The sequence below is a fragment of the Epinephelus fuscoguttatus genome, linkage group LG15, assembly GCF_011397635.1.
Source record: "Epinephelus fuscoguttatus linkage group LG15, E.fuscoguttatus.final_Chr_v1".
NCBI classification, from domain to species: domain Eukaryota; kingdom Metazoa; phylum Chordata; class Actinopteri; order Perciformes; family Serranidae; genus Epinephelus; species Epinephelus fuscoguttatus.
The window spans coordinates 24,379,994-24,403,922 of record NC_064766.1 but is presented as its reverse complement, the minus strand read 5'-3'; the positions used below and the strand labels follow the sequence as shown (position 1 = coordinate 24,403,922).

At 41.4% G+C, this 23,929-nt stretch overlaps 2 protein-coding genes across 2 annotated transcripts; both read left to right on the top strand.

The window, feature by feature from the left end:
- The first annotated feature begins 1,147 nt into the window (after positions 1-1,147).
- Positions 1,148-10,566, top strand: LOC125902436 (angiopoietin-related protein 3-like). Its single transcript, XM_049598765.1, has 7 exons — positions 1,148-1,902; positions 2,285-2,395; positions 4,262-4,382; positions 4,761-4,874; positions 7,086-7,181; positions 7,426-7,698; positions 7,808-10,566. The coding sequence occupies exons 1-7, from the start codon at positions 1,396-1,398 to the stop codon at positions 8,026-8,028; spliced, it is 1,443 nt and encodes a 480-aa protein (XP_049454722.1). The 5' UTR covers positions 1,148-1,395; the 3' UTR covers positions 8,029-10,566.
- A 297-nt stretch (positions 10,567-10,863) lies between these two features.
- LOC125902658 (phosphoglucomutase-1-like) lies at positions 10,864-22,850 on the top strand. The gene is made up of 11 exons (XM_049599188.1): positions 10,864-11,255; positions 13,201-13,363; positions 13,634-13,780; positions 14,426-14,551; positions 17,097-17,287; positions 17,389-17,543; positions 18,205-18,320; positions 18,455-18,590; positions 21,255-21,438; positions 21,560-21,688; positions 22,577-22,850. Exons 1-11 carry the CDS (start codon positions 10,998-11,000, stop codon positions 22,664-22,666), a joined length of 1,695 nt encoding a protein of 564 aa, XP_049455145.1. The 5' UTR covers positions 10,864-10,997; the 3' UTR covers positions 22,667-22,850.
- The last annotated feature ends 1,079 nt before the right edge of the window (positions 22,851-23,929 follow it).

The window sequence follows — 23,929 nt, the reverse complement described above, 5'->3', positions numbered from 1 at the left end:
TTATTTTATCAGTGAGTTGCAACATGTTGAACCAGGCAGCATTTTTGTCTTTAGATTTTGGTGCAAACAATTCATGTTGCTTGATTTCATCTTTGAGCAACAGCTGTTTGTTCCCTAGTGACATTACATGCATCTATACTTGCACAGCACCTGCAAAACATTTACCCACAACTGGATCAAAATAAATAAAGCTAAACATTGCGAAAGCTTGAACTTGAAGACATATTTCTAAATAGATCCTATATGTAAACCAGGTCATCTTCCTGTTTAAAAATAAACAAGCCAGCCATGACCTCAGCACAAGTAACTACAGGTCAGTTGTAAACACAATGTCAGGCTGTTTTGACTGAGAGGAAAACTTTAGTTTTCAGTCAACGCAAAGGAGTGTGCATTTGTTTTGTTTTTTGACTGTGGCAGTATTGTGTGATTATGTTTAGGCACAAATATCGCTTGGTAAGATTTAGGAAAAGATCTGGCTAAAAATTCCCAGTTTCTGTGCCACAACCACTGCTGCAAATGCCCTGATATCTGACTGAAAAAACACCCATATTTTGGCACCCCGACCAAACCAACCAAACTGCAGATGTTTTCCTAAAAACATCCAATTTTGGTGCCACAACCACCACTGGAAAAGTCCCAATGTCTCAAAAATCTGGGCTGGAAATACTGCTGTGTAGTCAGGTTTTGGGAATATTCTAATGCCTGGCTACAATCCTAGCTTGAAATACTCCAATATCTGACTAAAAAACACCCATTTTTGGTGCCACAACCATCACCAAAAATGCTGTGATGCCCCCTGGCAATGCCACCCTGTCTGACTGACAAAATACCAATTTTTTTGGTGCCCCAACCACTGCTGGAAGTATCGCCAATGTCTTGCTAAAAAACATCTGGTTTTGGTGCCACAATCACCGCTCATAAAATTCCAGTATCTCAGTAAAAAAAACATCCAGTTTTGGTGCCACAGCTATGGCTGGAAATACCATTGATGTCTTGCTGAAAACCTAAGCTTTGGAAGTTTCCTAATGTCTGGCAAAAAGATGCCCATTTTTGGTGCTACAATCGCGACTGAAATGCCCTCCATCTTTAAAAGGCTCACACATGTACATGTACTGTGAACTATATCACTGTGGAAATGTTGATACACTACCTATGAAATGTAAAGGTCTTACATGATTGTAGTGTCCAGAGACCTACAATGCCAACACTGGGCTAAAACTACATCATCCATTCAGATATTGATTAGCTGAACCAGTTAATCATTGACCTGATTTTAGACAGTGTACATAAAGGCCGGGATCTTCACCCTTTTCCTGATGACAGCGGAGAGAGCTGGCTGCCAGTTGTTCCTCTCACATCACCGACACACAGCCAGAGAAGCAGCACGACAACAACATGAGAATTCTACTATCTCCCTTAGTGTTGGTCCTGGCTGCTGCCTGTGTCCCTGCCCTCTGTGGCAGAGAGGAGCAGCCAGTCCTCCAACTTGAGGCCCCGGCTGAAACTCGCTCCCGCTTTGCAGCACTGGATGATGTGCGTCTTCTGGCGAACGGCCTCCTGCAGCTGGGTCAGAGCCTGCGGGAGTTTGTGCAGAAGACAAAGGGACAGATAAATGACATCGTCCAGAAGCTCAACATCTTCGACCGCTCGTTCTACCAGCTCTCAGTGCTCGCCAGTGAAATTAAAGAGGAAGAGGAGGAGCTGAAGAAGACCACTGTGGTACTGAAGGCCAATAATGAAGAGATCAGGGGCCTGTCTGTTGAGATCAACTCCAAAGTGGATAGCATCCTGCAGGAGAAGAGTCGCTTACAGAGCAAGGTGGACGGCCTGGAAGAGAAGCTCAGCAGCCTGTCACATGGCATGGTGACAAGCGAACACGTAGCTGAGATCAACAGCCTCAGGGTGAGTCACCTGTTGTTAGAAAGGAAACCTGCACTTGGATTTATTTATTTTTTTTATTTTTTTTTGGTGGAAATGCTTCTGAATGATTAGTTAGATGCAACACTAACTAACTGGCACATGAACACCTGGATGGGATGGCAGCTTTTCTATGGGCAGTCTATTCTTTTCTGCACAGGAAGAAATTACAGCAGTAAAAATGTTCCTTGTTTTAAACTAACATCTTCTACAAATCTTCTGAAAATAATTGGTAGACAAACTTTTAACAAGATACCAGGATATTCTTTTTGAATGCAGACTTATGCTATGTACAGTGTGACTGCTACAACACAAACTATGTATTATGTATAATATCAACAATTATATAACTTTCTTCCCTGATCAGGAGGTGATCCAAAGCCAGGAGCGGAGCATCATAGAGCTTCTGAATGCTGTGAGGGAGCAGAGTGACCAACTCAATCACCAGAGAGTGAAGATCAAGAGTCTGGAGGAAAAGGTAAATGCTAGGGAGTGTAGGAAAATGATCAGGGGCATGTTGGTCTTTTAAAATTTTCAATTTAAAAAAAAAATAATAATAAAATTAATCATCACATTCATAAATGAAGCTGCACTCTTTAGAAACTATCTGAAAAGAAGTGTTTCCAACACAGCAGCTATGCAACTCAGGTGTCGTGTAACTGATTTGATGGAAAGAGAGACACGTGATGTCATACATATCAGGCTATAGCATCATCTGTTCTAATTCATATATATATAAATATATATATTTATATATATTCATCCAGCCCAGACCGTCCCTCCCAAAGAAAAGGGTGTACAGGTCGTCTGTGTAAACGGCTTACTAAAAATCAGATTTACGTTTATTGTTAGGTGGTGACCTCTAGTGGCTGTAGTAATTATGACAGGAGCAAATGAGAACATCAGTGAAAAGTCTACATGTGGTGGAGATCAAGGTTAATGGATGAGTAAAACAAACACGGGACTTTCACCCAGGAGATCACTGTTCATGTCGTCAAAAACTGGGGCTTGGGCAGTGACTTCCAGCATCAGACACCAATGAAAAAGCTATCCTTTCACATCGTCATGATATGTGGCCAGTTGCGGTTAGGTGCCCAGTGGCATTAGGGGGAACGCGGCAGGACAACAACGAAAGTTATGCGGACAGAAGTCCGAGTAAGGCAGGTGGGATAGGTCTAACAACCACCGACTTTCACCCAGGAGGCCAGTGTTAGCTTCCCGTAAGATTGTAAAGCCAAACTCTGTTCTTTTTTCCTAAACCCCACCACAGGTGTGTGTTGGCTAAAATCACCACGTGCATTTATTGGTGTAGGATAAATTTGTCAATTCCGAGTGTTGTACTGACGTAGTGCATTTATTTTGAAAGAGACTGTATGTAAACAGTACATTTCCTGTGAAAATGTAAGTGTATTTTGTATGTGATGAGGTCAGAGAATGTGTTGGCCTGAACCTAACAAAACTAACTTTTACACAACATTAACTAGTAGTTACTGGATGTAACTCCAGTTCTATGAGTACATGCCTCTGTCGGGGGTACTCTCCAATGGTTATGTAATTTTGGTTGTCATTGGCAACCGACCTATTCTCTTGTTTGGGATGTAAGGACATTTTGACAGATCTGGTGCCAATTCCCAGTTCACTTATTCAGGGGCTGAAACAGCTGTTCACTTAGAAATTCTGTTCAATACCAGAGAGTGGGTGAAATATTCACCAGTGGGTCATGACATGAATTATATTATTTCATAAAAGGAAAGACTGGTAGAAAAATATTAATTATGCTCAGATGGCTCATCCTTTTTTCAAAATTAAATAATTTTCAGCCCTCCCTCCCACCGCAATCATCTTCATACAGTCCCTCATTCAGTCAGAGTGGAAGGCCGTGTCAGTTCAGATGGGCTTTTAGTTTGTTGATGTGCAGAAGTATGCATTTTTCAGGAAATCTCCTAACATCATTTTGCCAGCTTTGTGAGTTATGAGCTGTCATCATTGTGGCATTGCACTGAATGTGCTGGTAGAAAGAAACTTTAATGGACTCATGATACTATGTAATTTAGACTTTAAATCTTTGGAGGGTGCAGACATAATGAAGGAGCTGTCCATATTTTTAATAATCTCCGCCAGCGCCTCAGTGTTATAATACATTTGCATTTCCCTTGGTCTTGACAGCTCAAATTTATATTGTTACTGTAAAATATCTCAAAAACTTTGGAAAATATCTACCTTTGCAGAATAACAGCCCAAACTTTATTCTGTGTGGAACTGCAATTCAATCCACACTATTTCTCCATGGTCAGACTGAGGATTATGTCGGCAAGCTAAATGCTTTCCTTACTATTTTCCCCAGTTAACGGTCAACACGTTGCCTCAAGAGACCATTGAGAGGATGCCTGAAACGTTCAACAGTGAGGCACCAACACTCACCCCTTATCTGACCTCGAGCTCTGCCAACACCACCGACATGACGAGTAAGTTGGATAACAGTAAAACATGAGGAAATGTTGATGTGTGATATAAACATCTGGCATCTTTTATTTGTCATGCAGTATATCAGCAAACCCTGAAGGTTATTTATTCAATCTTACTTTGTCAATGCTCATAGTTTAAGAATATGTCTCGACAATTTACAGCAATTTTCTGCAGCTTCATACCTTCCTGCTGCATTCAGTGCTTACTAAGCAATCAGTTATCCACACATTTTTCCTGCTGATGCTACTGATACGAACTGTTGACCACCTAGTCACAAGTGCACTTCCACTCCTCTGCCTCAGATTATAATTTTACAGCTCGTCTTTATGCAGAACAGTTTCAAGTTTGAAATCATGTTTGTATTCATTTTTAAATAGATCTGCCATCAGACTGCAGCGACCTGTTCAACAGAGGGGAACGAGTCAGTGGCGTCTATGCCATCAGACCCTCTGGAGCGGAGCCCTTCATGGCTTTTTGTGACATGGGCAAAGGTAATGTACTGTCACACAAACATTTCACTTCATCCCAGCAGAGGACTAGTTTCTTCTTGCAAATGTTGGCTTTGCATTAACAGTAAATTAAAGGAATACTTCACGCCCAAATGACAATTTGAATATCAATTCCACACCCCTCTGTTGTGCTGAATTCTTGAAGAAAACTTTGCTTTTGTCGCATGTCTCCATGGTGAATGAAGAATCCAAAACAGAGAAAATTCTTGATGAATTGAAGTCCTAGGGGTCCACGCTTAACAACAGCAAAACTATATTAAAAAAAATATCTGTTTACAAACTCGTACACAACTCCTTTTGTATAATCCAAGTCTCATTTATCGAGTTGTATGCTCAGTACTTAGCAAACAGACAGCCTTTTCCAATGGGGAACTGAACTATAAGTGAAATTTATCTATGCTCTCTTCAAAGCCAGATTCCATTGACAAAACAGTAATTTTACCTCTCTGATCACAGAAGCTGAAGGTCTATCACTGCCTCAGTCAGTTAGTTTGTTTGTGTTATTATTATTATCACACAATAATGCAAACAAACTACCAATCAACGCAGCAGTAGACCAATAGCTCCCGTGTACTGTGAGGTAAAATTACTGAGAAAGAAATAACCTTCATGTACACTGTTTTTTGATAGCCTCACACCTACGTGATGTGCATATAATTCATCATCTCATCTCGTAAAATTGCAGGGGTTTTTTCAATTAAATCTAGTTTTAAAGGAGCATAGATAAGTTTCACTATTAGGTCCACTGTCATAAAGGGTTGTCTGTTTTATCAATCGGTTAATCTCACTAAAATGTATCTAGTGGACTGAAAAAGTCATTGATTTCAGCATTTTAGTAGTCTACCAAAATTTTAATTTATGTTTAAAATAATCATTAATATAGTAAAAAAAAACCTCATACTTAGCGTTTGTGTATCGATACAATTTTGCCACACAAAATATCACGATACTACACTGCATAAGTTTTTCCCATCAACCCTAATAAATGGGGAACTGCCCATTGGTCCGACAGCCCATTGTTCCGACCATATTAAACCCATTGTTCCGAAGTCCGTTCCGAAATCATCATGATGCCCTGTGGTTAAGGTCTGGTTAGGTTTAGGCACAAAAACCACTTGGTTAGGGTTAGGAAAAGATCATGGTGTGGGTTAAAATGAAAAAGAAAGTGACAAACACATAAGCTGTGAGCCTGCTTCACCTCAAGCCTTTCCCAGCTGACCCAGAGCCGGTCGCGGCGCACCATCAAGGCAGAAATATGCCCGCTGGGAGCCGTTCAACACCGCGGCCCGTCAGACTAATGGGATGTCAGACCAATGACATGGACCCAATAAATGATACTTGAATCACTACACGAGTTGTAATAGAGTTTGTAAACTGATGTTTGGATATAATTTTGCGACTGGACTACTGTAGTTCACCAAGAATCTTATCCATTTTGTATTCTTCATTCACCTGAAGAGAAAAATATTTTCTTCACAAATTTAACGTAACACAGAGTAAGTTAGTGATATACAAAAGGTCATTTGGTGGGAGAAGTTTTCTTCAACCCATTGGAACATGGAGCGACATCACTTTTCTTGTGCTGCTTTCAGCCGCCTTTTATTGAAACATTTGAACCCTGAGCAAATTGGTGCAATTTCTTTGGTGCATTCTTTTTTTTTACAAATTGTAAAAAAAAATTAAAATTATGTTACAGAATTTTTATGATTTTTAAGCATTTTTTTTCCAGGTCATTTCCTTGTTTGTTTGTTTTTAACTTTCTTTCTTTCTTGTTTCTTTTCTTCTTTTTTATTTACTGATGTCTTGATTTGGATTTTTAATTCATTTTTGTTTCATTTCTTCCTTCGTTGTTCAATGCCTTCGTCCCATGTTTTTAAAAGAAATCAAGCCAAGTTTCTCAGGTTTTGAAGGGTTAAATACAGCTCTGATACAGCTGTGGGAGTGTGAACAATAGAGCAAGACTGATATCAACGTGATAAAATTGCAAATTGTAACACTGGCTTACAGGTAGTCATTTTGTCTGAATCAAGAGGGGGAATGGCGGACCCCGCCACTAACAATGAAATGTAATACAGAATGTAAATACATGAAATAGCTATTGCTTAAAAAATGTCAACCATAAATAGTATTCAAATTATGTCATGAAAATAAGGGGGATTATATCTTAAAATTAATCTCTTTCTTTCCATTCAGATCATGGAGCAACAGTCATCCAGCGAAGGAGGGACGGTTCAGTGAATTTTGATCAAACCTGGGAGAAGTATGAAAATGGGTTTGGAGATTTTCAAGGTGAGAGATACTATTCTCAAGACTCTAAACCCAATTACCCATTTAATGTCAGAAAATTCATTCTCAGCTGCCACATCCTGAATTAAATGGCATATATCATGATTAGAACAATTGCAATTTTATAACCTCTGTAAGTTAAAGTCCCCCTGCACCTCTGTATGTAAGTTTGTGTGCGTCACTTCTTCATTAAAGGTACTTGTTAAATCATGTCAGCTCTGACCGCTCAATGATGTCTCTCTCACAGGGGAGTTTTGGCTGGGTCTCAGGAAGATCCACTCTCTCGCCGCTCAGGGCAACTCTGTCCTTCACATCCAGCTGGAAGACTGGAAACAGGGCAGGCGCTTCATCGAATACAGATTCCACCTTAATGGTCCTGAGAGCAACTACACCATTCACCTCACGCATCTGTCTGGAGATTTGCCGGACCCCATGAGCAACCACACAGGCATGATGTTCTCCACCAAGGACAGAGACAACGACAACCTCCAGGACTCCAGCTGTGCACACAACTACACAGGTACAGCAGGTGCACATGTAGGAGACATGTTCCCAATGTGATGCAAAGAGGGGGGCTAATGAATACTTGTCATTCAGCTGCACAACATGTAATTTCTGTCACCCTCCAGGTGGATGGTGGTTCAACGCCTGCGGAGACACCAACCTTAATGGGAGATATTTCCACATGAGACCTAAGGGGCGCTCAGAGCGTAGGAGAGGTATTCAATGGAGGACAGGCCAAAGGGCCTCTTACACCCTGAAGCACGCACAGATCTCTGTGCACCCTGTGGCTTCCCCCAGGATCATCTCCTCCATGTCAGCGTCCTCTGAGACAGGGGTCTTTCTGTGATCCAGCTGCAGCATTCTCCAGTGATAATACTGCATGTATTAGTGGCCTCTAAAGGAGAGCCTGGTACGGTGGCCCGGACAGCTCAACGCACTGCAAATTAAGTAAAGACATGTATATAAACACAACACATGCAAATAAAGAAACATCGAACACACAAAAACATCAACACATTTACGAAAAGCACTGCAAGAAGCTCACAAGACAACAGAAACTGGTTCCAAGACACACTAAAAAGTGACGTGCATAGTTACATGATTCAGATATTAACAGCCAGCAACAGAAGATCGTGGATGCTGCCTTTGTCAATTATACCCCAAAGCTATGGAACACGCTGCCTATAGATATCAGGGAAGCTAGCTTGCTAAATAGTTTTAAAAGAATGCTAAAAATACATCTGTTCACTTTAGCCTTTAACTAGCTCTGACCTCCTGATACAGGTCTGAAACTCTTTCTGTTTACACTTCATGCTCCTGCAACTCTTTTAAAATCTTACTTGTTTTATGATTTGTAGTTTTACAACTCTATAATTTTATTTATCAGTTCTGTTTAATGTGCATTATGTCTATTTTCATGTGAAGCAGTCAGTTCTTATAATGCCCTTATTGTAAAGCAGTTTGTGCTGCATCTCTTGTATGAAAGGTGCTATATATATAAAGTTTATTATTATTATTATTATTAAAACAAGTTGATAATCCCTAAACGGCAGTAACAAGCGCTGCGTTTCCCAGCCCTGTGCATTACATTTTTGCATCCTCTGCTAACAGTTTGTGTTGTCTTGTGAGCTTCTTGCAGTGCTTTTTCTAAGTGCTGCAAATGTGTCACCAAATTTATGTTTTCATGTGTCATCAATCCAATGAAGATGTTTCCTCATTTGTTTGTGTTGTGTCTATTTACATGTGTTTTCTTACAGGCTCTTTGTGTAACAGTGGAATGGAGTGATGGCATTCTGAGCAGAAGTCATGTTACCTCTGTGTGTGTTGTTATCCAAGCTCCTCTGTGGTTTGTTGTGGTGCATCTCACTCGCTAGCTCTTTGCCACTGCTTTGGGCTGTGCCCATACAGAAGTTGCTGTTGATTTAGGGATGGCGTCTATGCGAGGCTGTAGTGCCAACCCTCTGTTTCCCCCTTGGTTTACTCTGTTAGCTCTGTTGCCTTTGTTTAGCACTGTATATGGAGTTAGCACCGTTAGCTGCTAGCCACTGACTCAGCCATCTCCATGCTGAGAACTGTGTCCAAACAACTCATAAGCTCTGAAATTCGCATAGATCCCCTTTAATTGGCAGTGCATTGGGCTCTTAGGGCCACCAGCGCTTCCTGTTGGCAGATATAGTTTAAGAGGGCTTGTGCAGAGAGGAAGATGTTTCCCCTGAATGTCAAGTTCCAGTAGATGAAGTCACAGTGGACAATGATCTCTAATGTAATAAAACACTTGTAATGTGAAATCTAAAATATATTATAATGCAGTTAGCATACAATATGTCTTCACTCACTGTATCTTAAAGGTCAAAGGTTATGGAGAAGAAATTAAAACATAAAGCCATGTGTGAGCAGTTTTTATATTGGGTCACATTGACTCTCAGTGTGCAGCAGTGGTTCCCAACATGGGGGGCGGGACCCTTTGAAGGGGTCGCAAGATACATTCAAGGAGTATAGTTCTGGACTTTCTGACTCTTAAGTGGTTCGTTGTCTTGTGAAAGACACCAAAGTGGTGGGTCGTGGTCCAATTAATCATTTAATTTTGCTTAAATGTAAAGATCTGAAAATCACTGGGGGAACTGCTCATCCTGAGTCGACACTGCTTCCTTTTGAGGGCTCATGAGGCAAAAAAGTTTGGGACCTGCTGCTGTAGACAACTCTCATTTTTACCTTATATACACTTTTTTTGATACACTTACTAGATTTTATTAATTTAAATAAATGAAAGTATGATGTAATGTATATAATATAATGTAGTCATTCAGGTGTGGATAAAATGTTCCTGATAGAACCCTAACTGAGCAACACAAACCTTTCTAATGTCCTGTGTGTTATTACGGGCTGTAGACTGACTGGGGTCCTGGCAATGGTCAGTCACAGAATGGCCTCTCTGTGTCAACAGAGATTTAGCCCAGAGTCATGGGTCAGTGTCATCCTTGAAATAAAAACACCAACTTTATTTTGATGCCAAAGTCTTGTCAATGATTAACTTATGCATGTTCAAGCTATTACTGCATGTCAGAACTTTTATAATGTTGCAATGGGAGTTGGTGATGCCAAACTCTCTTGTCCAGCTGTTGGATCCCTGGATGGACTCTAGAGGGCAGTGTTGTTCTGTCTCACGCAGATACCTCACACTTTGATTTGACTGTTCTGCATGTATTATTTGATCTGACAAATGATGTTTGTTTTGTACTCAGTCACTTTCTTAAAACCGCATCGTAATTCAACATGTGCTTCTGATGACTCTCTGATTGCTCCTCTCGCGCTCTGTGTACACACTCAGCTTTAATAAAGGGTAAATACCCCCCTCCTAAAATAGCGCTAAGTGCATCTCCGATGAGAGATGTCATCCTTCTTTTTGCATATCATTACACCGAGCACAGCTGCAGCCGCCCACAGATGGACAAATAGCTCCCATAACACCTCGGTACTTCCACCCAGACACACCCAAACACACACATAGACACACACACACTTCTTTGTGCCTGGGCCTGCAGCCTTGACAGTGATCTCCCTGCACATGTGTGAAGGAGCGTCTTCAGTTACTCCCCCTGCCTCTGCACACACATTAGTTTGAAAGGTTATTTTGGGCTTCAGAAGTACCACTGTAGCCCTGTGCTTCCAGCGAAATAACAGGAGGAGTCAAGATTATACCCTCCCATTCTGCCCCTGTGGACGCTTCCCCATGTCAACTGACGGGGGGTTTCCCTCTAAGCACCAGGTTCTGGCTCTTTACGCTGTTGCATTAGGTTGGATTCTCATTCTGAGATAATGGACAACAGTCCTCTGCAGGTGTTGACTGTCCCTACAGCCCCCTACCCCGACCAGAGACCCGGCACCAATGGCCTGAGGAGAAAGGTGTATGTATTCCAGACCAGGAGGAATTACCTACACAACTTCATCCAGAGTATCTTCTCCTCCATTGACCTACGTGACCGCCAGGGATCAACAGTGGTGGTGGGGGGAGATGGACGCTTCTTCAACCGAACAGCTATTGAGGTCATTGTGCAGATGGCAGCTGCCAACGGGGTCAGTGACACCGTGTGTGTGTGTGTGTGTGTGTGTGTGTGCACATGCTGGTAAGTGTTTGTGTGTGTGGGTGGGTTTGAGCATGTATGTGTCATCTGTTGTTGTCCCTTTGTTGTTAGCAGTTGTACCAGCCCCATGTCTTATTATTAGTGTTCAGTTTGCAGCCTTTTAAGTGGGGTTGTATTGAGAGGAAAAAAATAATGAATTATTTATAATAGAAATAAATCATGTTATAAATCAGATATTAACAGGTATAACAGCATATAGGAGATATAATCTGTAATCCAAATTAAGCAAAATACAAATAACAGAAATATTCAATAAATTAAAATGAAAAAATATTATGTATGCTGCATTCTATTAAATTTTACATGCAAGGAAGTCTTGGTGCACATGCAATCTTAACGTTTGTTAGCCTTTTGTTGACATTGAATACTATGGAAAAACACTGACAAAACAAATACCAACTCAAGTTTCACTTACTATCTTTTACCAGAGGTTTTATCTATATCACACAGTCCTCCTGAAGCAGTTGAAGTCATAGGGGTGCTATGGGGACGAGACCTGTTTGGTTCAGTTCAATCGAACTCAAGTTTGTTTGCCCCTAAGTGTAGTTCTTCTGGGCAGGTGTGAACACAGCAATGCACTTGGATGCGCACCAAAACAACTAGACCGAGACCTTCTTGAAGAGGTGGCCTAAAAACGCACTCTGGCGCAGTTCATTTGTGGTGAGAGCGTGTTCCAACCTGGATCTGAACCAACTGCAGTCACATGACACATTGTTTGGGTTAAACATGAGCATGTTACAGTCCTGGAGGATTATTAATGTGCACCTCCTCCTGTACTGCCTTAATACGCACATTCAACACATCCAATGCATCAAAACATTGTTTTCTAGTTGGTGCTGCGCCTCGTTTTCAAACTGTATGGTTTGACTAAAATGAACAATGACAGCAATATAGTCCACGATGAGCAGCGCTAAAATCAACCTGCGTAGTTGTCCCTCCATTGCGACATTAGAAAGTGTCACATTTATCTTGCAAGTGTACTCTTCTTCAACGTTTTGTTTACTTCCTGGATTTTACTGACCAATCAAGAGCAGCTTTCTCGCACAAGGCATTTGATCTGGTACGCTTGCAAATGCTGCCGTGAGAACACGAACCACCTCTAGGCAATTATGCAACTTTGTAACAAAATTAGTCCCTGATTCAGACCAAAGCAAGACAACTCTAGGTCTGAAACACCCTAAAAAGTCAACAGATCATCTGCATGACAACGCAGCAAACTTCATGTGCTGAAGAAGCCAATGTGAAACAAGCTTTTGTTAACAAAAAAAAAAAGTAAGTCATGTGTTTATCGTGCAAGTTGACATTGCAAAGACGATTCTAAACAATTGTGCAGCTCAACTTAAAACATGATTAGCCAGGTATAAATGGTCTGCATCTGTGAGTCATAAGCAATGCAAGGGGAGACAGGATAATGCAATTCCACAGTAGAACCATGTAACAAATAAATTGAAGCATCAGTGCTGCCTTTCAGTTTAAAACCAGCTAGTCGCTGCTGTAACTTCAGCTCCTGGCTACTCTGGTGTCTTCAAATAGAAAAGCATAAAACCTGTTGTGTTTTCTTCTCTCTTGCCAGCACCAGTAATGAGCTCTCTGTGGTCCTCAGGCTTAAATTACATAACCTTTGAGCTTCTGATGCTTCTTAGTAGGATGGTTAGAGGGATTTAAAATGCTCTTACTCATAATATAACTTGCTCTTGATGTGCCATAGCTGTCATTCGTTAAATGAAATTCTAGCCCCACTCACTTTGAGGAGGAAGCATGACACACCAAACCTGATATTCAGCGGTATTCCCCGCCCTCCCCCCAACTCAGATAAATTGAGATACACACTCATGCCTGCCAGCTCACCCACACACACCTGTGTGACATTTCCTCAGGTGGGTCGTGTCATCATTGGACACCACGGGATAATGTCCACACCGGCCATCTCTTGTGTGATCAGGAAATACAAAGCCATCGGCGGCATCATCCTCACTGCCAGCCGCAACCCCGGCGGACCTGAGGGAGATTTTGGCATTAAGTTCAATACTGCAAATGGAGGTATGGTAACTGGAGAGGAGGAAGCATGCAGAGGCATCGGCCAAGTGAAAAATAGTGTTACGAGAAAAGTTAACAAGGCTGTACGAGGCCTCATTCAGATATGTGGCACGGACACAGTTTGGGAGTTTGTCTGGACATCAAATCTGGAACAAAGTTCAAACACATCGGAAAAAAGCAGCCATGAATATTACCACCAGTATACCCAATGTGTATAACTCATCAGTTCATGAAAAATTAAATATAATATCAGAGATTTTCTCCTCCATCCAGGCCCGGCCAAGGAGGCTGTCACTAACAAGATCTTTCAGATCAGCAGGACCATTGAGGAGTTTGCCATCTGCCCCGGACTGCAAGTGGATCTGACAACGCTGGGCAAACAGATGTTTGATCTGGAGAACAAGTTCAAACCCTTCACAGGTGAAGTGCAGCTTGGGTCTGTCACCCATCACTTCAGATCAGGAGGAGATGGAGGACATGAGAGGAAAAAAGGATGTGTGGATGGATACTAGAGCAGTGAACACTTTCCCTGAAGGTGTTAGTTTGTTGCTACATTTAGACAATCTGACCTACTTTATGAACTGTCATATGACCAATTTTGCCATTCTTCAGTGAACATTAATCTTAAAGGTCCAGTTTTTAGGATTAAGGTGGATATATTGACAGAAAAGAAATGCATTATTCACACTTGTGTTTTCATTAGTTTATTATCAATTGATATTAAGAAACATTGTCTTTTTGTCAGCCTAGAATGAGCCATTTATATTTACATATAGAGCGGGTTGTCTTCCCCAGAGTCCATGTTGTTCTGGTAGCCTAGAGCTAACTTACCAAACCCTAGCTCTAGATAGAGCCATTCACATTTTCACATTTTTACATTTTCATGTGGACCACCGCAGTTGTCCTACATGCATGGTACACAGGAGAAGTTTCAGTTGGTTGCAATCTGCAATCTCACTGCTAGGTGTCACTACATCCTGCACACTGGACCTTTAATGTCGACAATTACATGTAAATTTATAGATTAAAAACATGATTTTGTTTCTCACTTGTGTCTGTTTCCAGTGGAAATTGTGGACTCTGTGGAATCCTACGCGAACTTGCTGAGGAACATCTTTGACTTTGCGGCTCTGAAGCAGCTTCTGTCCGGTCAAAACCACATCAAGATAAGACTCGACGCCATGCACGGAGGTGAGAGCATATTTACTAAAAGCATGTCATCTCATTGATATATTCTCTGTTACTGTTCTGAAAACAAATTTCAGAAAGATTTCCAAAATATTTTTTAAAACTGTTTGTCTGAATAGAGTTAAGCCCTGTAGTGATGAACATTTGCCACTGCTGGCTACAGCACTCTCGCTAAGTACTGGACCAATTTCAAAAACTGTTGTGTCCATTAGTCACTTAGACACAAAAACATGTGACAATAGTTAAGTGCAGAGACTGAGTTCTTGTATTTAGTTGCTTATCATCACTGCACACAGGGCAGTTTAGATTCTCGGAGTCCAGACTCAATATGACCTTATTTCGTTGTTGTGTTTTTTTTACTGAGTCATAGGTTCAAAGGAAAAACAACATGATGCTCATGTTCCTTAGATGTTTGCTTAAGGTCAAAGATGACGCACAGAACACGCCACCAGTCAGTACACACGCATCTGTTTGGCCTCTCTGACATTTGCATGATGTTTTCGTGCACACAAGTGCTCGTGGATTATGACGCTATCCATATCCAAACCATTTACCATACACAAGACAATGATGAAAATGAGTGAAGTGTACCGATCTGACTGAGACCAAAGAAAGTGTTGTCCCAGGCTCCAGTATAACATTGGAGAGGTGGCGTGGGGTTATGAGAACTGTTGACTTTAGAACGATTCGTAATGATCAGGTTACGAAAGCTATTTAGAGCGTCCCCAAACACTGAAACTGAAACTAACAGTCCCTGCATCCCCCTCGCCACCTCCTCAGAGGAAGTCATGAGTATTGTTATTAATAGGGTACAAATTCTGACAAGATGCCACACCCCTGTCACTGTGGCCCCTGACTTTCTCTCCATTTCAGTCACTCTCAGATCGTAGCTACGTTATAATTAACACATTATAACTTGATTGTGGTGATAGTCAGATTTTGTTGCCTCTGGACAGAGCTTGGCTAGAAGTTTCCCTGTTTCCTACCTTTGTGCTAGGCTAAGCTAACTGGCTACTGGTGGTAGCTTCATATTTACCATACAAATATAAGAGTGGTACTGAACTTCTCAACAAACTCTGAGCATGAAACCAATGAGTGTCTATTTCCCAGAATGTTAAACTGATGCTTTAAAGGAGCGGCGTTTGAGATTTAGGGGTATTTAATGGTGTCTAGTGGTGAGGATTGCAGATTGCAACCAAGTGAAATCACTCCTGCTTAGAATCCCTTCAACATTCATTGTCCAGGAGATTTTTACCTGCAGCCGAATTATTTGCAACGGTCTCTTCCTCTCATAGACATACGGACCAGGTGATTAAAACGTAAAAGAGATGTACTTTGGTGCTAGGCCGTGGAGAGACTTGTACACAAGCAGAGCTGCTTTAAAATCTATTCTCTGAGCCACAGGAAGCCAGTGTAGAGACCTGAGCACAGGACTAATGTGCTCGTACTTCCTGGTTCTGGTCAGACCCGAGCAGCAGCATTCTGGATGTACTGCAGCTGTCTTACGGCCCGTTTGGAGAGGCCAGTGAGCAGGCCGTTACAGTAGTCTAACCTACTAGAGACAAATGCATGGATAAGTCTCTCCAAGTCAGGTTTAGACACTATACCTTTGATTTTGGCAATGTTTTTTAGATGGTAAAAAGCTGCTGATGTTATTGATTTGATGTGGCTGTTAAAGTTCAAGTCTGAGTCCATTACTACCCCGAGATTTCTAACCTGATTTGTAGGTTTTAGAGAGAGAGACTGGAGGTGACTGCTGATACTTTCTCTTTGTTTCTGTGGACCAAATACAATGACTTCAGTCTTGTCTGAATTTAGCTGGAGAAAGTTGTTTTGCATCCACACACTGACCTGTTGGATGCAGTGACAGAGTGAATCCACTGGTCCATATTCACCTGCTGTCAGTGTCGTCTGCATAATTGTGGTAGGACACATTATTACTTTGTATTAATTGGCCTAAAGGCAGCATGTAGAGATTGAACAGAAGGGGTCCCAGGATTGACCCTTGGGGCACCCCACAGGTCAAGGCCATGTGGTCTGAGACACAGTTACCAATTTCAACAAAGTACTTCCTGTCTTCTAGAATAAAACAGTTATGTACTTAAAAATCAGCGTCTTTCCGATGCACTCATCACGGAGGCGCTTCTATCTACTTTTTGTGTGAAAAGGCACAAAAAGAAAGGCCCTATGTGAAGTAAGTGTTTGGTTTGTTTGTTCTGGGCTACTGTAGAAACATGGCAGACTCCGTGGATGAGGGCCCACTCTCTTTGTAGATGTAAACGGCTCATTCTAAGGTAACAAAAACACAATGAAACTTATTTTCAGGTGATTATACACTAAAGAAAACATACTTATTATATTGTATTCCATTACTGCCAATACATCCCCTACATCCTTCACACTAGAGCTTTAAGCGGAGCAACACAACACTGTTTTAGATGCCAATAGTGCCACTTTGTACACTACCATATCTGACTTCAGTAGTTCATCACTGTCTCTTTCCAGTCTTCTCTCATCACTGTCTCTGTCACCTCTGTTTGCTCCCCAGTGGTGGGTCCGTATGTGAGGAGAATACTCTGTGAGGAACTGGGCTGCCCTGCCAATTCTGCCATTAACTGCGTCCCACTGGAGGACTTTGGGGGTCAACACCCAGATCCTAACCTCACCTACGCTGTCGATCTCATTGAAAGCATGAGAGATGGGCAGTATGATTTTGGCGCAGCATTTGACGGTGATGGGGTGCGTGTACTATTGCACAAGGGCATATTTGACATTCACGTCTGGAAGGACTGAACCCAAGGCCTTGACTTCTAACCTCTACCTGTGTGTCGGCTCTCTAGGACCGCAACATGATCCTCGGTAAGCACGGCTTCTTCGTCACCCCACCTGACTCTGTGGCTGTGATTGCTGACAACATCTTCTGCATCCCGTACTTCCAGCATACAGGGGTGAGAGGCTTCGCCCGCAGCATGCCCACAAGCGCAGCCTTAGACAGGTAAAAACACAGCCTGGTTTTCACATCCCTGCAAAACCAATGAGACAGTGGTTTTCCAAGTTGAAGCAGTGTCAAACTTACAGTACTTTTGGCAGCCCAGAAGAAAATGTGGGAATTGTACATTTCTACAAACCATGAATACATTACATTTGCAAATCATATGCATCATATCAACATTTCTCACGTCAACAAAACCGGTTGTCCTTCAGCGAGTCGCTGCTGTGCTTCCACCGGGGATAGAGGCATGAAAAGAAGTTGTTTTCTACCAGGACATATTTGCATTTCCTGCCAGGATAGTGACACGGAAAGCAGTTGCTTGTCTTACCAAGACAGAGATTTCCTGCGAGGATAGTGCTCCTAAAACCTGGTAGCTTCAGCCAAAACATGATCTTTCCTAACCAAGTTTTTGGTACCTAAACCCAACCACACATTAACAGCATTGTTTGTAAAGTTTCAACTTGTCAGCTACAGAATAATGTGCAAATGTGATGTATCCGTAGTTTGTAGAAACAGACAATGGCAACATATTTTCTGGGGATTGGGTTTCTTTTGGTGCGAATGTATCTTTAAATTTGATTTAGGCCCTTCATTTAACATACAAAAGTACATATTAATAACACAACAATTTTGTTATTTCAGTGTTTCACTTCTGTTCCTGCAGAGTAGCCAAGGCGACAAAAATAGAGTTATATGAAACTCCCACTGGGTGGAAGTTCTTCGGGAACCTGATGGACGCAGGCAGGCTGTCTTTGTGTGGAGAGGAAAGCTTTGGTATAGGTACTGTATCTCCTCAGCAAGTTATTAGATCAAAAGATTTTAATTTACATTGCGTAGGGGAAGAGAGAATCTAATTCAGTTCTCATGTTTTACTTTTCTGTGCCTGGTGAATGTAATTACATACCCTCTTTCAGGTGGAGACCATATTCGTGAGAAGGATGGACTTTGGGCCGTGCTGGCATGGCTGTCCATCCTGGCCACCAGACGGCAGAGTGTGGAGGATATTCTAAAGGACCACTGGCTAAAATATGGGAGGAACTACTTCACCAGGTGAGATGGTGACACACCTGTGTTGTTGTCTGTATTCATAGCTGTATTTGTACTTGTTAGGATCCACATTAGGTGATGCAGATACATCAGCTACTCTTCCTGGGGTCCACTCATAAACACAACAAAATACAAAAAGAGACATTCAAGTACAGCTATTGAGGTTGCACAGTCCATAACTGTCCCACATTCATATTCATATTACCATACTTTGCTATGTGATTACCTCTTACAACAGAGCATATATATTTACATCATTTCAGTACACAGTAAAGGCTAATATAGATCTCTGATGCACATCAATATCTAGTGCAGGGGTGTCAAACATACGGCCAGTGGGCCAGAACCGGCTCACCAAAGGGTCCAATCCAGCCCACTAGATGATGAGACTAAGAGGTGCCAGGTTTCAGGCGCAAGTTAAACAATGCTTTGCCTACTTTATGTAAAATTCTACCTCGGAGGCTCTTCCACCCTAACTAGAATACAGTTCTCTGAAATACTGTTGAAATGGCACTAATCTTTCCTAAGACATCCCAGGCTGTTCATCTGTTGAACAGGTGGATGAATGGATGGATGAAAGGATGAAGGTCTACAGAATGTACTTACAGGTTATTGTGCAATGGTTTTATACATCTGGCCCATCTAAGATCAAGTTGGGCTGTCTATGGCCCATGAACTAAAATGGGTTTGACACCCCTGATCTAGTGTGAACAGCTATGGACATTCACCTTAGTGCATAGTTAAGGGTCATTATTAGAGGTTGGTGATGCGTATAAAGTTTGTTTTTTAAACCTCGCTGGAGTTGTGCTCTATCATTCGTCAGAAGTCACCAAAAAAAAACCCCGAAAAAGTTGACAAAGAACAAGCAAGAATCAGTGGTTGAATCAATTCTATGTAGAAAATTTCAAGAAAGGATGGCTGAGGAGATATCCGCCGCACACCAATGTAACTGGGCTAGAAAGCCACAAAAAGGTCCATAGACTGAGATCAATGCCAAAATGGTCTATTTATCTAAGACATCTGTGCAAAGGTGCTAAAAGTGCAAAAAAATGAAAAAGGAGATACATTTCAGTCCTTGACTTTGATCTGTGCTACTGACATGAGTGCTTCACAGAACACATCTCGACAGAAATTCCTACCGGGCATGATAACTCAGTCAGCTGGTGCCACTGGCTGAAACATTTGCTGCTGTTTTTACCCACTCTTAATCATTTTTTTTTCACTTAGAGCACCTTATTTGTGCACAGATGTCTTCAATAAGTAGACTATTTTTGCGTTGATCTCAGTCTGTGGACCTTTTTGTGACTTTCTAGCCCCATTACATTGGTGTGCGGCGAGTATCTCCTCTGCCATCTCTCCTTGTTTGTCTTTTGTACAAAGGCACCCAAGACAAACTTTTATGTTGCCCCAAGTAGGCGCAGTTTCACAGCTAAGACTTTACTCAATTTCATGGGCATAGTTTTGGTTTTGACATTGTGGGAAGGAGGCACATTTGAAACTGGAGATTTGGGGTCCTCCCTCAGGAAATTCCCTGCATCCTGGTGAATTATTTCCTGCATTCTGTGAATCAATTACTGCCTGTTTTACTGGGGGAGTCACATGCACATGCATGATTTGATTTGATTGATTGATTTTCTTTATTTTGGTGTCATCCTCGTGGCTTTCATGGGGTTTTCAAGACACCAGAAGTACAGCTGAAGTCATCCAACACTCCATTACTTTTCATTTCAGACTTGGAGGTTATTTCACAGCTTGGTCTTAAACCAAATATTCTACCTTCTCTCCTGAGCTTAGCAAATAAAATCTGCAATAAAAAAGGTTCCCTAACCAAAGCACAAGTCATGTTTTTCATCCAGCCAAAAGAAATCAACATAAATTGATGTCATTTTACTAAAGCACATCCTTTATGTCCTCGTAAACAGGACAGTAAAACAAAAGATGAACCTCATTCTCGTTTTCACCTTCATATGACAAACAAAGTCTGTCTTCCTGTGGAGTGGCATTAAAGCTGCTGGTCTCTGGGGCTAATGATACACTGATACAGTGTAGACATTCTTTATGAGACAAGAACGCTGCAATTTTTGTTTCTACCATACATCAAGAGACCATTTTTTACTATGCATGTGAAACATTTTGCTCCTAATCCCCTGATTATTACAGAGTAACCTGTTCTGGAAAATGAATTACACATTAAAAACAAACAAAAAAAAAGGACCAGGCCAAATGTCCCAATTAAATGTGTTTTTAGTGAGCCTCTAAACTTCCAGAGCCGAGGCATTTGACATTGATGTCTGATGTTTGGAGGTTCCCTCAAATATCCCACTAATGGCCAAAACTGAAGTCAATTTATGCACATTATATATCTGACAAACAGTGGCATGTGAAGAAACATACAGGACATGACTGACATCTAGTGGAATTTATATGCCATTACATATTCTTTCAGTCCATGCCCTGACCAGTAAATCAAAATGTAACGTTATGTTGTCTGGGATCATTGTCATCCAGTGCTTCCATAAATTCTCTCACTGAAAACCAGACCAGCTTCAAATTCATGACATGTGTCCAGTGTATTCAATAAACTGCACTGTCAAACAAACATTTTCTCTGCTGACACAATAAAGCACTTACTGTGTTATTAATAGCTATTGGGTTTTTTTTGTCCAGATATGACTATGAGAACATAGACATAGATGCAGCCTGTGAGATGATGGAGGATTTGGAGCTCATGATCGCAGACAAGTCCTTCGTGAAGCAGAGATTTGCTGTGGAAGACAAAATCTACCAAGTAGAGAAAGCAGACAACTTTGAGTACACAGACCCAGTGGACAGCACCATCTCCAGGAACCAGGTACATCACACACACTGAACTGTACTGTTAAGTTTTTATGTGTAGGTATATGGACTCTTTCAGCATTGGAGGGACTCAGCTGTGCCTGCTGAAGCTAAAAGCTTCACGTTTTCTACTGCAGGGTCTGCGGATAATCTTCTCTGATGGCTCTCGGATCGTCTACAGACTCAGTGGGACAGGAAGTGACGGGGCGACAGTTCGAATCTACATAGACAGCTACGAGAGGGAGCAAATCTTTGAAGACACACAGGTAAAATATCTGATTCTGAACATTTAAGGACCAAAACAGACGAAATCTTTGAATCCACAGAACATAAACAGGAAGTCTGGTGATTCACATGAAACATGTACTTGTACTGTATGAGGTGTTGAGAGGAACGGGACAGGCCCTGATTTTTCATTTAAAGGGACAGTTCACCCCAGTTCAAAAACACGTATTATTCTTCTTACCTGTAGTGCTATGAATCAGTCTAGATTATTTGGTGTGAGTTGCTGAGTGTTGGAGATATCAGCTGTAGAGATGTCTGCCTTTGCTCCAATATAATGGAACTAGATGGCACTCAGCTTGTGGTGCTCAAAGTGCCAAAATTACATTTGAAAAACTCAACAGTAATGTGTCTTTCCAGAAATCATGACCTGGTTACTCAAGATAATCCACAGACCTTGTTGTGAGCAGTTTCATATAGGAACTATTTTATTTCAACTGAACTACACCCACCAAATGTAACACTGTGCAGAAGGAAACATGTATCTACTGCTAGCCCACCTAGCTCCACTGCGCTAGCTAATCACACGGCTCAACCAAGAAGGACACTATTCATTTTTACATGTCATGCTGTCACAAGCATGAGCCTCTCATCCATGAGTAGATGCACACCTCCTTCTGTGCATTGTGCAGTGATACAGTTGGCAGGTGTAATTCGGTAGAACTAAAATAGGGGGGGCGTTGGCGCTTTGAGCACCACAAGCTGAGTACCATCTAGTTCCATAATATTGTGGCGACATTCTGGAGTAAAATATCTCTAGGTGACATTAAACAGTATAAAACTGCTTATAGTTAAATATTAATGAGGAAATGCATCAGTGGCACCTGGACACCAGGTGCTCGGATCTCTGACCGTGTCCTAATTTGGGACAGGTGATGCTGGCACCCCTGGCGACCATCGCTCTGAAGATTTCCCAGCTCCATCACAGGACGGGTAGAAGCGGCCCTTCAGTCATCACATGATTCCCCTCATGTTACTCCGTCATTGCTTAAGAAATGACTTTTTTGTGTTTCTTTTTTCCAGATTTTTGTATAAACTGAGCTTCAATTCCAAGTGTAGCTGCACAACATGCAGTAGTTTGCATTTTAGGCTGAAATATATTCAGTGATTTTTCTCTGTTCCACATTAAACTGCTTTTTATTTTTGGCTCGTGTCATTTGTGTGTCTTTCATATCACGGCAAACAGACTATGCATTCTGGTCTTGTTATTGTTTTTAAATTTTTGTATAGTTCACTGGTATTTCTCTGTAATTGTTCCACAATGTAATTTGAACCAATGAGTCACAAGCAGCAGGGTTTCAAAATCAACAGCACTCCCAGTGACCACAAAAAGTAATCATGACATAATTTCCCACTAAAAGCAGCATGTGGCTCTAAAACAGCAGTTTCATTTCCTCTGTAAAACTCACAGTGTTACAGATTGCAGCCGTGCACAGTCAATGTGCACTGTCAGCTTCACCATTTTCCGGAAAGTAGTTATGAAGACTGTTATGCTATGCTATGCAGTGATGTAAGGTAGTTACGATGGGCCCCAGTGCATGCTTTTATGAAGGGCCCTACTGTGCCCTTGTTACTAGTTATGAAACACATGCACAGAGAGTTTTAGGCGTATTTTATTTTACCAACAGTGCGTCTTACTGCTGCTTTTATGTTATACCCGTTTGCAGATGTGCCCAGCTTTTAGATTTTGCACCTAAACTAGCTGCTGTGAATCATATAGTCTCGTTACATGATTAAACAGAGACTTGATATTGGACATCAACATACATATCACCCAGCAATCACCATTACAAATCTGTATATGACAAAAACTACAAAAGAAAATATGAAACTATTAGTCTAACCCAGGTATTTTAAGCTAAAACGTGACTTTTCCAAACTATAACCAAGTGATTTTGTGTCTAAATCTAACTACACTGCATGTTAAACACAGCATTGTTGAAGTTTCAACGTATCCGCCACATAGTTACATGCAAATGTAACCTATACCGTGGTCTGTAGACATGTACAATACCAACAAATTTTCTGGCCATTAGACTGATTACAAACTGAAATGTTATATGCAGATTTCCATATTTCAAACAAGATTGCGACCTATATTTAAGTTATTATTCTAGTCTTGAGACATTAAAGCAACTCTTACCTTTCTTGCATTTCACACAGCACAAAATCTGAACATCCACAATTCCCACCTCCCTCCAAAGTCCCATCCTCCTCCTCCTGCA

Excerpts from the sequence above, each read along its gene's own strand:
- LOC125902436 (XM_049598765.1), top strand. The coding sequence starts at position 1,396 with ATGAGAATTCTACTATCTCCCTTAGTGTTGGTCCTGGCTGCTGCCTGT. Across the intron at positions 4,875-7,085 it reads TTTTTGTGACATGGGCAAAG|ATCATGGAGCAACAGTCATC; the intron begins GTAATGTACTGT and ends CTTTCCATTCAG. Across the intron at positions 7,182-7,425 it reads TGGGTTTGGAGATTTTCAAG|GGGAGTTTTGGCTGGGTCTC; the intron begins GTGAGAGATACT and ends TCTCTCTCACAG.
- LOC125902658 (XM_049599188.1), top strand. The coding sequence starts at position 10,998 with ATGGACAACAGTCCTCTGCAGGTGTTGACTGTCCCTACAGCCCCCTAC. Across the intron at positions 18,591-21,254 it reads GGGAGGAACTACTTCACCAG|ATATGACTATGAGAACATAG; the intron begins GTGAGATGGTGA and ends TTTTTTGTCCAG. Across the intron at positions 21,689-22,576 it reads AAATCTTTGAAGACACACAG|GTGATGCTGGCACCCCTGGC; the intron begins GTAAAATATCTG and ends AATTTGGGACAG.